The sequence below is a fragment of the Physcomitrium patens genome, chromosome 6 (assembly GCF_059467195.1).
Source record: "Physcomitrium patens ecotype Gransden chromosome 6, ASM5946719v1, whole genome shotgun sequence".
Classification (NCBI taxonomy): domain Eukaryota; kingdom Viridiplantae; phylum Streptophyta; class Bryopsida; order Funariales; family Funariaceae; genus Physcomitrium; species Physcomitrium patens.
Genome location: NC_143415.1, coordinates 19,522,126 through 19,536,133, shown reverse-complemented (window position 1 = coordinate 19,536,133; position 14,008 = coordinate 19,522,126). Strand labels below are relative to the sequence as shown.

General features: G+C 36.0%; 2 protein-coding genes across 5 annotated transcripts; one reads left to right on the top strand and one right to left on the bottom strand.

The window, feature by feature from the left end:
- The first annotated feature begins 2,973 nt into the window (after window positions 1-2,973).
- On the top strand, window positions 2,974-7,680 carry LOC112283854 (lysophospholipid acyltransferase 1). 4 transcript variants are annotated; one of them, XM_024523112.3, is made up of 8 exons: window positions 2,974-3,659; window positions 4,660-4,739; window positions 5,096-5,316; window positions 5,642-6,059; window positions 6,332-6,417; window positions 6,729-6,792; window positions 6,960-7,078; window positions 7,293-7,680. In XM_024523112.3, the coding sequence occupies exons 1-8, from the start codon at window positions 3,361-3,363 to the stop codon at window positions 7,434-7,436; spliced, it is 1,431 nt and encodes a 476-aa protein (XP_024378880.1). In that variant the 5' UTR covers window positions 2,974-3,360; the 3' UTR covers window positions 7,437-7,680. The 4 variants fall into 4 exon arrangements, with proteins under 4 accessions (XP_024378880.1, XP_024378881.1, XP_090107634.1 ...); XM_024523113.3 differs by lacking the exon at window positions 4,660-4,739 and adding an exon at window positions 4,423-4,478; XM_090251508.1 differs by having other exon boundaries at window positions 3,518-3,659; window positions 3,807-4,739.
- Window positions 7,681-8,160: 480 nt separating this feature from the next.
- Window positions 8,161-9,627, bottom strand: LOC112283855 (dirigent protein 2). The gene is made up of 2 exons (XM_073534739.2): window positions 9,060-9,627; window positions 8,161-8,881 (listed from the first exon to the last, which is right to left on the bottom strand). Exons 1-2 carry the CDS (start codon window positions 9,101-9,103, stop codon window positions 8,458-8,460), a joined length of 468 nt encoding a protein of 155 aa, XP_073390840.1. The 5' UTR covers window positions 9,104-9,627; the 3' UTR covers window positions 8,161-8,457.
- Window positions 9,628-14,008: the final 4,381 nt, after the last annotated feature.

The following is a 14,008-nucleotide window of genomic DNA, read 5'->3' as shown; positions in this document are numbered from 1 at the left end:
ATAGATGTAAGGAGTATAAGATATATATATATATATATATATATATATATATAATAAAAAAAAAATCATCTCATAGAAGAAAAAAAACACTATATTCTTTGTTTATCTAAACAAGTAAGGATCTATTTAAATAACTTAGTAATACTTGATTTTTATCAAAAACTAGGGATCTTAATTCATTGAAAAGATAAGAAGTATTTTTTACATTGTTCTTAGTTCTACTAAAATATTATCTCTTCTATTTCATAAGAATTAATAAATTCTAAGAAAAAAAATTAAAAAAATAAAAATAAAAAATTATAGGATTTAAAAATAAGTTGGAATAAGTTAGCATCCTCAGGTTGGTAAGAAGTTGGCCACAAAAGTGGTTATGTAAGAGGTGGTATAGATTCAAATCTAATCCACATATGCAGCTACCTATATGAACTAGGATTAAAGTAGCAAAATGGCAAACTTGTGTAACTTAAAGGATATGTAGGCCTCATGGCTTCTTACTTAAATTCTTTTCCTTGGTTAAGAATCATATAGGACCAAATTTTAGTTTTTTTACATAAAAATATTTTATTTTTCTTCTTCTTTTGGTTTTTATTTTTTTTATTTTTTTATTTTTTTTTCTCGTAGAATTATTTTATCTTACTTTATTAAGTAGACTAAATTCTTCAATAGTCTTCTAACTTAAGAGAAGTAGCATTAGAAGGTAGGAATATACTAATATTGAATACAATCTTTCATATGAGTATTTTTACTTTGGTTCTATCACACTATTAATATAGTCTTAATAGAATATTAAATTTAATATGCCTAACTTTAGATAAGGACTTATCTTTTGAATGAGAATTTTGGATTCTTTGTCTCTTCAAGTTGTCTCAATTGGGTACTGTATGTGAGTCACTAAATTGACTCACTTAAGTATTTAGTATAAAAAATGCACTTATTGTGCTTAAAGTGATAGATTTTATAATATTGTGTGTTGCTGCAACTTTTTATTCCTTCCATCAAAATATTGCAGCTAATCAAAGGTAGGCAACATAGTACTCTCAAGCATTGTTTCTGATTTTTTCAAGCAATATTGTGGGAAGGCATTTGTCAACACTTGTTGGATCTCAAATAAAATTAGATTTTTGTGATTGAAGAGCAAGCTTGCAATATGGCAAAATTTTGTGCGACAATTGGCTACTACCTTCTTTTTTCTTCTACTTTCTTTCTATTCACTCTAATTTTTTTTTTTTTTTTTTTTTTTTTTTTCATTGTAGAATGGCCGAGCTTCGATCATTCTAAAATTCTTCTTCATTGCTCTTTCTGTATGAATGTATAGTTATGGTGGAGGGTTATAGTGCAATGTTGTGCTTGTTAGAATAATCAATGTAAAGTTGTGTTTTGATATTGATTGGAGTGCACTATCATTAAAGAAACATTATCAATACACAAGGCAAGTAAAAGATGCTTAATTAGCCTTGAGTTTGTTGGAAACTTATGTATGCTTGAAGCTACTTATATTTTTCATTTTAATGATGTATGTGTGTAATTGTTCTACCTACTTTCTAATTGTGACAAGATTGAGATATAACTCAGACTATAGTTGGATTAATGTTGTATGGCATGTTGATAAATACTATTAACTCCACATTGAAGATACATATTTATTGTTGAGAATATATTAGTATTGGTGTAGTTTAGGTAGATTTCAAATCCCATGATGTGATGTGCACATGATGAGGATGAATTAGATATATATATATATATATATATTACTTATATGAAATAGCTTAGCATAAAATTTAAATATATATTTACATATTACTTAATTTTATATGCATGTATATATATATATATATATATATATGCAATTATAATCCCAAAAATACATTAAAAAAATGAAAAAAAAGTTTTGAGGATTATGTTTATCAAACATAATTTCAGTGATTCATATAAACATAATATTGAATAATATTAAATCAAAGCTACATACATTTGAACTCTCAATGTTTAATCTAATCCTTGTTGATTTAATTAGACTTAGAAAACATATGCGTGTGTGTATAAGTATATAAATAAGAATTTCAGTAATCGAAACTAAAAATTATATTATATTAGACATACTTCTTTTTTTTCTTCAGAACTTAATTTACTTTTGCATTATGTTGACTTTATCTTATTGATTGCTATTATCATCAACATCCTTACTTTCACAATTTTGAATGTTTTCATATTACATATCACCCTTTTTGCATTTGATCCTAATTTCACTTCACCATCATTTGAAAACTTCACACATTAATTTCTTTGGTATCTTTATTTTGTGTGTGTGTGTGTATGTATCTATATATATATATATATATATATATATTTGTTGTTAAAATATCTTAGTTAATATCTTTTTATAATAATTTCAAGTTAAAAAAATAAAAAAATAGAAGCTTACAGACTTGCTAATAGCTTTTTCATGTGATCATAATTGTAAAAAAAGAATTCCATCAAGAGAGGGAAAACAAGAAAATAAAAGAAAAAGTAGCCGTATATATAGCATGGTTAGTTCATAAGTAATACCCAAAGACAAGAAAAAAGTGCAGGAGTAACACTGAAAATCAGACTACTCATAACTAGAAACAGAAAGAAGATTTTTTTGAAGTCAACAGAGCTTAAAAGCAGTAACAACAAACATGCTTCAGAAACCAAACAAAAGCTTAGCCCAGCCAGCCGTGCAGCCAAATAAATTTCAAAGCGGCAGCGACTGCGGCGGGCGGGACTCTGAGGAGTGTGACATGTGGGAACGCCGCGCGGGAACGTCAAAGGTCACACGTTAACCAGCGTCAAATGACGGCAACGCGCGTCATCCCGAGGCATCAGCATGGGAGGAGAGAGGGCGTGGCTGCAGCTGCGGAGGCGACGCGAGGGGACGTCAGGCGCGAGCCAAAAGGGCTTTGCGAAATGCCGCAGAGCCTGGCACAGACAGATCCAGAAGGGATGCGGGATAAGAGGGGAGGGCGGAATCATGGTCGCAGCAGCGCCTGCACACGCAGAGAGAGAGAGTTCACCAAACCATCTTTCAAGTCCCTCTGCCATCCGCAGTCATGCAGCAGCAGCAGTAGCACCAGTTTCACTCGTGTGGATTATTGCCCTGGAGCACAGGACACTTGCTTTACATCCCGTAATTGCAGCAGCACAACAGCCTACAGTCGTTACAGAAAGTGCAGGCATGGGCAGCCTTCCCCTCGAGACGATTCGCCACCGAGTGGGACAGGCAATGGGGTTTACAGTTTTCTTTGCGCGGCTGGGTTTTGGAGGACCAGAAGTTTTGTGAGAGATTGAGAGGAGGAGGAGGAGGAGGTTTGACGAGGGAGCGCAGTGGGTTTGGCGAACATGGTGACTTTGGAGGACGTGTCGTCGGTGCTCGGGGTCTCGGTGTCTGTGACGAGGTTTCTTTTATGTTTTGTGGGGTCGATTCCTTGTAGCGCGCTGGCTAGGTTCATGCCGTCCGGGAGAGTCCGCAGTGTGTACGCTGTAGCCACGGGAATTTTGCTGTCGTATTACTCCTTCGGCCCGGAAGCGAATTTATTTTTCATTCCACCGATCGCCGTGGGGTATGGGAGTATGTTGCTGGCTCCGCGGCATTGTGGGGCCATCACGTTTGTGGTTGCCTTCGCGTTCTTGCTCACATGGTACGTGTCGATGTCATGCTTCGCAGTCATTTTGTGAGACTGGAGATAATTTTATCGTATGTTCATGAGATTTCTGAAGTTTGCCCTGCATGTGGTCCAAGGATTGAGAGAACGGTGTCTGAATCAAATTTACGTAATCCTTGCCAGATTTCTGGGCAGAGCATAGCTCGCTTCTTAACCTCTGAACTGAGTCAAGGTGCTTATCTGGCTTGTTTCTCTTCTTTCAGACATAGTATTGAATTTCTAAGAGTAGCCACAAATTTTGACCTGATCACCAAAATCTGTAGTTGGGCTTTGTTTTAAGAGAAGAAATACCTATTTTTATATTTGCTGATTGCAAGGTTCTTCTGAAAGATTCCTCATTGTTTTACCGCTATGGGCCACAACTTCCTCGTGGAAGAACTTCAAGAAAGATACGAAGATGTAATTTAGTGCTCTTTGACATTATCAGATGAAGTAGTGAGGAGATTTTAGGATAGGTACAGTGACGAGAGAGAGAGAGAGAGAGAGAGAGAGAGCGAGAGGGATGCTCTGTAAAAACCTTCGGAACTCAGTAAAATGAAAACTCATTAATTCAAATGTTCATGGAGGCAATGGAGATTGAGTTGCCGAAACTGGGTTTCAGGGGGGAAGTTGTGATCGCAGTTTTACATGTGCTTGGGAACTAAGAGACGTATGAACAAAGAGAACATTTTAAGGTGCAACGAAAAATATAGAGGGAATCATTAATGGCAACGCTACTGACCGTCGATGTGATCTGCAGCCATGTGATGATGTTGAGTGGTGATGCCTGGAAGAATGGAGGCATCGATACAACTGGTAAAATCCCACTTCTGTGGTTCCTTCCCTTCTCGCGTGGTCTCAAAAGTCCTCAGGCAAGCTGCCAACATTTTCTCAGAACTGATCATCCCACTTACCAGTACTCTTGATGAGTACGGTGACCAACTCTCGAGGTCTATGATTTTATTTTTGTTCATTTTTCATTGTTTATGCTTGCCAGGGCCGTGAATGGGGGCCCCGTAATCCCCTGGTCACAGCACCGGAGTCACTATTTCCATGACCTAGAAACGAGCCCACCAGGTAAGCAAGTAGGCATCCTAATCATGCACATTAATTCAGGATCTAAGTGACAGTCGATACTCACAGCTCTTGCTAGTACTAGATCACCTCATTGGGGTACGATTATTTACTAATTTATATTTCCATCGGTCCAGTAGAGCTGTGTCTGTACAACTATGGCGGAACAATCGTTTAAATCAAGTATCACCTCTGATGTACCCACGTTACAAACCACCACGAATTAGTTTCTAGGAGGATGTAAGTTGGTAGTTGCTCGTTGATTTTCGTTCAATAGGAACATTAACTTTAGACAGATTCATATACCTAAGGTATTTTTGTGTGTACATATTAATTCCTGCATGTTTAATTCATGCCAGGTGCACTTATGGTGTTGACGTTGAAAGTTATATCAGCATCTATGAGTTATCAAGATGGACTGGTAAAGAAGGAGGATTTAAGAGTCTCTCAAAAGAAGAATCGGCTCAAGGAGCTCCCGTCGCTCGTACAGTATTTGGGTTACTGCCTTAATTGTGGCACTCATTTGGCTGGCCCCGTATATGAGATCAGAGACTACATAGACTGGACGGAAGACAAAGGAGTACTGTCTAAATTTTTCATCCTTCTGTTTCTTCTCTTTATTTCTCTTTTTAGCAGTATCAAGCGTATGCACCTTTAGAAATCTTCACTCTTCAATTTGGAGGAGGATGTTGTTGGTTCTTTTGTATTCTTGAAGAATACTAATTCTTTATATATATATATATATGTGTGTCTTTTATTGTAGAGCATGAGTTTACGGCCCATCACAGGTATCAGGCCGTATCAAATGCGTTAGTATTGCTCTCGTAGGTCCATTGAGAACATTAACTTCGTTTGTTTATCCGTTTTCTTTGTATTCAGTAACATGTGAAAATCTGCTGGTGCAGCTCTGGAGCCGTGACTCCGCAAGGCCATTGCCATCACCTTATGGTGCAGCCCTTAGAGCTTTATTTCAAGCCGCCTTGTGCATGGCTGTGTACATGACCTTGCTTCCACGCATCCCGCTTTCAATGTTTGATTCGCCCGAATACCAAAAATGGGGATTTTGGCATCGGCTTGGATACATGTATTTGAGTGGGTTTACTGCTAGATGGAAGTACTACTTTATCTGGTCCATTTCAGAGGTTGCTGTGATTATATCTGGCCTTGGATTCAGTGGGTGGGCAACTCCAGATGATGACAAGAAGGCGAAGCCATTATGGACACGGGCTAAAAATGTGGACATCATGAAGGTGGAACTTGCCAAAAGTGGAGTGGAGCTGCCGATGTGCTGGAACGTTTCTGTCAGCACATGGCTTCGACATTGTATTTACTCCCCTCAAGCTTTGATAGTATTAAGATCTCCATAGAGAATGTTCTCATTTGTGTGTGATTTGTTTTGTTTGAATAAGTTCAATACAAGAAGGTCTCCAAGATCACTGCTAGGGCGATTAGGTAGATTGCAAGTAGATATTTAGATCAGTTCTCATTAGTTTACTTGTTTTTGTGGCATTTGAACAGATCGTAAACCCAAGTGTTTGATTATAGACAATATAAACCTCTGAGTCTTGAAGAGTTTCATTGACCTTATCTTACAGATGTCTATGAGAGATTGGTGCCCAAAGGAGGGAAGGCTGGATTTTGGCAGCTTTTGATGACCCAAGTCGTGAGTGCCGTGTGGCATGTACGTTCGCTGACGTTCATCTCGCTTCTGTCTGTTGTCTGTGATTTTCCGTCAAAACTGAAAATGGCCAGAATGGAAAACGGATAGCTGTCTTTTATGATATTTAGTTTGTGAATTCTTTTGCATTCTTAATCATGGTTTAACTTGATTTTATGAAATATTTTTCCTTTGGGGCCACAAGGATAGCGTAGATAACCATGCAACAATATAAATCGAGACTGGTGAGATTTTACTCTGCGTACAGTTCGAACGTTTTATTTCATTGTGTGCATCTTAAGGGAGATTGATTATTTTTCTCGTGTTATGTGTAGGGGTTATATATGGGTTACATCCTCTACTTCGTCCACAGTGCGCTCATGATCTCTGGTTCAAGAGGTAAAAGCTCCTTGACATCTGACACGTGGAATTAAAAAAAATTGCGCATTTGAGTTCAATGCCCATTACATGTGTTTCACGCTAGAAAAACTGCACCTCTCCGAACAAAGCTTTCAATGAGTAACTTCCCATCTAAGAATTAACTTATAATCATTTCTTCAATACAGTGATTTATAAATGGCAATCAGCACTTCCTGAGAATGCTATCTGGGCTCGCCGACTTGGACATCTCATCAACGGTCTTTTTGGTGCACTTGTTAACAACTATTCTTGTATTGGTTTCTTGGTAAGGCTAATTACATCCTACTCCCTCAATGCCATCAAAATCTTCCAAGCGGATGCTCAGATTTCTTTTTCTTTTGCTTGCGGTGCCCTTGCATGTGCTACTAATGTTGTTTTTATAGATATGTTTTTATAGATATTGTTATCAATCATATTCATATTTTCTGCATATGGCAAACCTTGGATCTGTTCTAATATGTTCGTGTTACTCTGAACAGCTGTTAAGTTATCATGAGACGTTGCAAGCATACAGCAGTGTACACTACGTTGGTACTGTTGTGCCTGTTGCAATCATATTATTTGACCTTGTTGTGAAGCCACCAAGAACAGGGAGTGCAAGAAAAACTAAGAAGGTTCAGTAAGCTTATTGGTAGGGTACTTGCATATCTTTTTGACCACGTTTTTCAGGAGGGATTCAGACATCAAGTTGAAATTTACAGAGGAAGTGTATGTTGGCCCCACGTGTGCACAGGATCTAGTGAACTTCGAAGGATCTAGTGTTTGCAATCTTGTATCATGGGGTTTACAATCGAGCTTTTGAGTGTACCCTACAGCTTTGTCGATCATGAAAATGCCTCTTTGGAATGCACAAGATTGACTTCAACATATGCTCGTGCGTTTGTAGTGTCATGTTTCTGAATTTGAAATCTGTGCACAATTACGGCAAGTTATAATTTTCTTCTTGAAAAGAATGTGGATGATTGTTCTTCTCTACTTTCCTTGCTTCGGAACGACTGCTTGAATGGCCATGGTTGTTCTCAAGTAATGTTTATGGCAAAGCTGAACTTCGAATGGATCATGTGAAGGCTAGATTTGATACATGTTCTCGTTTGGCGAACTAGATCCGGGTAGCAGAGTAAAACGAGTGCTTTGGGGGAGCGGAGACTGCTGCCATCTCCTTGGGCACATTTTGAACTTTTTATTAGTGCCCATTTGATACTCGTGTACGCCAACGATTTTGTGCTGTTTCAGATTTGCAGTTTCTATGAAATTCGAATCAGGGATGGCTTTTGGCGGGTATCGATTGAATTGCATGTTTGAAGGCCTCAGGGTGATTCATATGAATTTTCGTTTCTTAGTTGCTGCTTTGTTTTTCTTTTTTTGAAAACATACGTCCAATTCCAAGAAAAAATCATATTTGATGAGGGACACTACCTTCGGACTAGATTTGTGAGGTGAAGGCGGCATTAATTCTAATTTATTTGGGTTCAAAAACACTTAACATGTGTAAAGCCACTTAAATTTCAACTTCTAGCTCATGAACTAGCAATTGCCTAGTGAGCCACTATTAGAAAACGGATGCGTCTTTCAGCTCACGGACTGCTGCATTGCAATCAATTATTCGAAAATGGCAATGCATGGCAAAATCTCTGAAGTCTTGGTTTACTTCGTAAGGAAGACCTCCCACTTCGTAGTGTAGACGGGAAGAGTAGTCAGCCCTGGAGGTGCCAGTGCGAAGCCCCTGGCATCTCGGAAGTACCCAGTGCCGCCCAAGACGATGATCTCGTATGGACGGTTCGGCAATGCGAAAGTACCAGTGAAAGTGATGGTGGATTTGTTGTACTTGGCCCAGGCCTCGTTGAAAGTGATCTTCGATATACTGAAGATGCCTCCGCCTGAGCCCTGGGAAGAAGTGAGGGCACCAAGACTAGTAGACCTCCCTATCTGCTTGCTACTGGGGACCTCGCTCACGCGCTCCGGATTGTCAGCCATGATGAAGGTGCCCCACCCTGCAGCTGACAAGTTTCCAGCTCCAGTTCCTACAGCTGACAATACCGTGGCGTTGGGTGGCGATCGGATCTCGTGGCTGTAAAATGTCAAATTTAAGCTTTTAGCGGCAAGATCACACAACATGAAACTCAGCAGTAGTTAGCTAATAGGAAAAAAACACAATCATGTAGTAGACGCACAATTGGGTTCTAATCTTCGAAGTTCAAAATTGACGTCAAGCAGAGTCGATCAAGCATTAGGTTGAGCTGGCTTGCCCGTGACACTGGTCTGAAGGCTGCAAATGCACAGCACCACACATAGAGCATACAGGGAGCTTCTCATCGCGGATAGCGCCATGACTGCAGCAATCGATGAGTTCGGATCAGGGTTAGATGATGATGATGATGATGATGATGAAGAAGACGCTCTACAGCTCGCAACGCAGGTGAAAATCAAATGTTGTGGAAGTTTGAGTGCATGAGTTCGACTGGAAAGAGGCTATTTATACTCCCAGCACCGAGTGTACTGTAGAGGAAAGAGATGGTTGAATTCACAACTCAATTGCAGCTGAGACGAGCACGATGAAGCTCCGAAGAGGACAGCCGCTCAGGAAGAGTAAGCTTCGAGAGTAATTGCAAGGCAAACATCAGTGTTTGGAGTAGGATTTTTGCTCAATCGTAAGTGAAGAGAGAGGGAGAGTAACACCCGATCCATCCTGACTGCCTTGAGCGTTTACCGCTGCAAAAGGGACACTTTGGCAGAGCAGAGTAATTTTACGGTTACTGAGTGTGGTAGGGTTTGACCCCACTTCTGTGATGTAGCAAGAGGGAGTACTTGGGCTGTTTTGACCCAACAACAGCCATGAAACTCGGGCGAGTGGTAACCAATGAAGATAACATATGCGAAAGTACTAAAGGCAAGGCTGGCCCATGCTCCAATGGCCCCTACTACATCAAAAGCAAGCTGGAGGGTGGAACTTGTGAGGAAGGGAGATCGCGTGGAACCAAAATTGATTGCAGCTACAGCAAACCTAGGTAAGTATGCCTTTAATCCGATTCGTGCAATACCAAGAGAGCATTTACGTGAAGGTTTAGTCAGGAGTTGCACATATTTCTTGTTGAACACTCAAATTGTAGAGGTTCAGTTGGATGAGGAAAAAATCAGGAAAGCAATGAACTATCTCCAAAAGTGTGTAGTAATAGTTTAATTTGTGGGGAGTAAACTTGCAAGGAAAGCCTTACAAACATGGTTGGAAGGGTTCAAAATGGAGATGGGCAAAGATTTGCCATTAGGTTGTGACTTAGGTCATCTTTTCTTTTAAGTAGTATGCCTAAACAAAGTAGCTTCACAAAAGTTGCTCACCCAAAATCCACATCTTTCTCATTATGGAACATGTGTAATTTAGCCATAGGTGGTTGGATTCAACTCAAATTGTCATGTTGGCATGAAAATGTCAATATGAATAATTCTGAAAGGACTCCTAGAAGAATTAGTAGGTAGTGCTAGAGAACCGATACAAAGCATTAAAATGGTACTAGCGCATGATCAAAATAACAAAATAAGTGGAAATCAAGAATTCTACATTGCTTTAATGAATGGCAACCCATATGTGCTTACTATTGATGCCTATAATCCAATTACAAAAACAACATGTATACAAATGGAGTACAACAATCTGTTTATTAGGTACAGATTTTGTTTTATCCATTGAGCACTTGATTAAAGATTGATCCTTAATATATAGCCATTGCTTAAAAGTAAGAAGTGAAGATCAAATATAGTAGGAATCAAGTACCAAATCATATCCAAAGACACAAGCAAGATTAAATTTGCAAATAATTGATGATTAAATAATACCTGAGGCCTTGATGATAATCATTTCTTTGTCTAAACATAGTAAATGGATATAATGGCCACATACACCTACATCTAGCTCTGTAGTTAGCTCAAATAGATTAATAAAAGCCAAAGAAGCAACTTTATCACATCAAAATCAAACCAAGGGAGATAAGATAGATACAACAAATTTGTAATAACAAAGTTTAGAGTGGACTATTGGGCTTTGCAAGGAGCAATAGAGGGGATGGGAATCTTCACCAAATATATTAAAAATTTTGGACATTAATGAACTAAATGAGGTATGTAATGAATAGACAAATCAAATGGCAAATAAGGCCTAGATCACAATGAATTGTACCAATAAATAAATTAGAAAAGAGGTCTAGGTAGACTTAATATAATTGAGAGGTTCAAGGAATAAATAATCCAAGGCAAAGATTAAAATTAGAAGAACAAATCTTCTATAGAAAATAAAAATAAATAAATAAATAAAATATAATAATGGATCTCACGGTGTCATGATGTAATATGGCTAATTTATGAAAGAGTGTACAAAATATTATAGAAAATTATCTTAAAAATATAGATAATAATTGAAAGATAATAAACAACAAGTATAAATGTTGTCTTTTTACAAAAAAAGCATCTACTTATTTTGCAGGCTAAAAATAAGATAAAACTAGGTAAATTAGAAAAATAAAAAATATAGGCATATGTAAGGGGAGATTTAGGAGTTGATTTTAACAAAAATTATCTTAAGAAGATAAGAATTGATACTAAAAAAGGATCAGTTGTCAACTACGGTTGAAATTAGACCTTGAGATACAAAATTGCATATCTATGGCAATTCTAAGGTTCTTTTGTAAATTAGAGAATGGAGTTTAGAAGAGGACTTCATAAGGTTTTTTAAAGAATTAATTTCAAGAGATTTGAGTTTATAATGAATTTTTAAGAACTTTGCAAATACTTGTAAAAAATTTGAGAGCAAATTAATGATTCAATTAGGAGTTATTGCTGTTGAAAGATCAACATTCAGGTCAAAGATGGAGGCCGATCAACACCTAAATGGATTATGATGTTTTTCTACTATTTTTTAAGTTTAGTTTTCTTCAAATTTTTTGTATTTTTTTTAACTAAGAGATTAAAAAATATGTAAAATTTTAAGTAAGATCAACAATTTAATCAGTAATTATTGATGTTCTAAAATTACCTTAGGATTGCTTTGAATTAGTTAAATTTTGGTTAGGATTTGTTTAGGAATTTATTAGGATTTGATTTAGGATTTAATTTAGGATTTTTTAAGGATTTTTTTAAGATTATATTAGATTTTTTTTGAATTACTTTATTATTTTTTTATGATTTCTTTAAAAAATCTTTAGGATATCTTTGTTTGTTTGTTTGTTTGTTTGTTTGTTTGTTTGTTTTTTTTTTTTTTTTTTTTTTTTTCTATATAATTTCTATGAAAATACGATTGGACTTTATCAATATTTAATTATATTTGTTAAGATTTAATTATATTTTATATATAATTCTATTAGAATTTTTAAGACTTATTGTTGCAATTTTCTTTTACCTTTTGTAGCCAGGTGTCTAATACATTCTCAAATAAGACTTCATGTAATACAATATATTTGATAAATTTGACATGAAAAGCTTTATATAGAAGGTATTTGAAATTTTTTTTGGTTTATTTGAGATATGGAGAAGGAAGGCAAGAGAATGAAAAGAAGAACTTTTAGTGGTACTTTAGTTGGTACTTTAAGAGGGGTTGGAAGTGGAGCTACAAGTAGATGACAAGATAGATATTTTGATCTCAATTCTAGAAGCATATTTGAGGTTTTTTTCCTATTCATATAACAATAATAAATTAAAAATTGCAAAGAGGGTATAGAAAATAAAGCATTACAAGTGAATGTGTTAAAGACATGAATCTCAAAGAAAGAAAATCCTCAACATATTCATATATCACTGAAAGGAATTAGAAAGTTACTCAAAGAGAATATAAAATTGAACTAAAATGGCTATAGCCAAAAATAAGAAGATTAGAAAGTCTTGAAACAAGATTAAAAACTAGAAAGGCATTGACAAGAGTGAAGAAGGCTTCACTCTTACCTCCATATATACTCTCTAACTATGAGCTATGTAGTAATATTCTATAGAACTTCAACAAATGTTGACTTTGTTAGCCACATGTCTTAACTTATAATGCGAGTTATCTATGTATGAATCACATAGTTAGCTTGTTCTATAAGCTATTATATGGAATTAACTTGTTTTACAAGCTACCAACACGTAGTTAACTTATTGGCCAAGTTTCTATCCTACAAATACATCTAAAGTCAAAACTACATCTATGAAGCTTCTAAAAAGCTTCTCTAGAAGAATTTATGAAATTAATCTATATTTATCTACTTCTACCTAATCATATAAGTAACTTTTGAGATAAATATGTATCTTTGTGATATTACCTCCCTTCTAAACATGAATTGCATGAAGAGCAATCATCATCTTTCATGGATCTTTGCAATTCTTTATCTTAGTTTTGATGGATGTCGTCAATGAAAGGCCTCAATCTTCTTTAGTGTATGTACAAGATTCTTTGTTTGCTTCCATGTACATTTGCTAATATCATATCCATGCCAATGAACAAGATATTCCAACCTATTTTGGTGCCGACTTGAATCTAAAACTTCTTCTATCTAGAACTCTTGATTATTATCTAGTTCTATGGAAAGAGGTGGCATTTGTCTTCTTCTTGAGATATTCACTATCTTATATGGCTCAAGAAGGGATACATAAAATATAGGATAGATCTTCATAGACTCCGATAGATATAATTGATAAGCAATAAGTTTGATTTCTTTACAAATAGGAAAAGATCTTACCTATAATAGTCCAACTTATCTTAAAGATGAGTAGTCTTGATATTGCAACAAAGTAATTAAATCTTGTCACCCACATTGAATTGTAGTTGCTCCTTATGACAGGCATCTACATTGGTCTTTTATCATTCTTGAGCTTCCTTTAGTTGTGTCTTTAATGTTGTATGTAGCTCTAACAAACAATTTATTAAATCTTTTCTACACAATTATCACTTTCTAAAAAGTCAAAAGTATGAAGTCGTAGATGATAATCATAATTGGAAAAGAAAGGTATTTGTTGAATAGAAGAATATAGTGAATTATTGTATGCAAAATTTGCTAATGGAAAAATGATTGTCCAATCATCTTGATAATAGTTGATGGTACACCTCAAATATTGCTCTAAAACTTGATTTATCTGTTTTATTTTTCCATCAATTTGATAATGAAAATTCAAAGATATTTTTATATCTACATTTAGAATTTTGAATTGAATTTTCTAGAATCTTAATATTAATTGATTC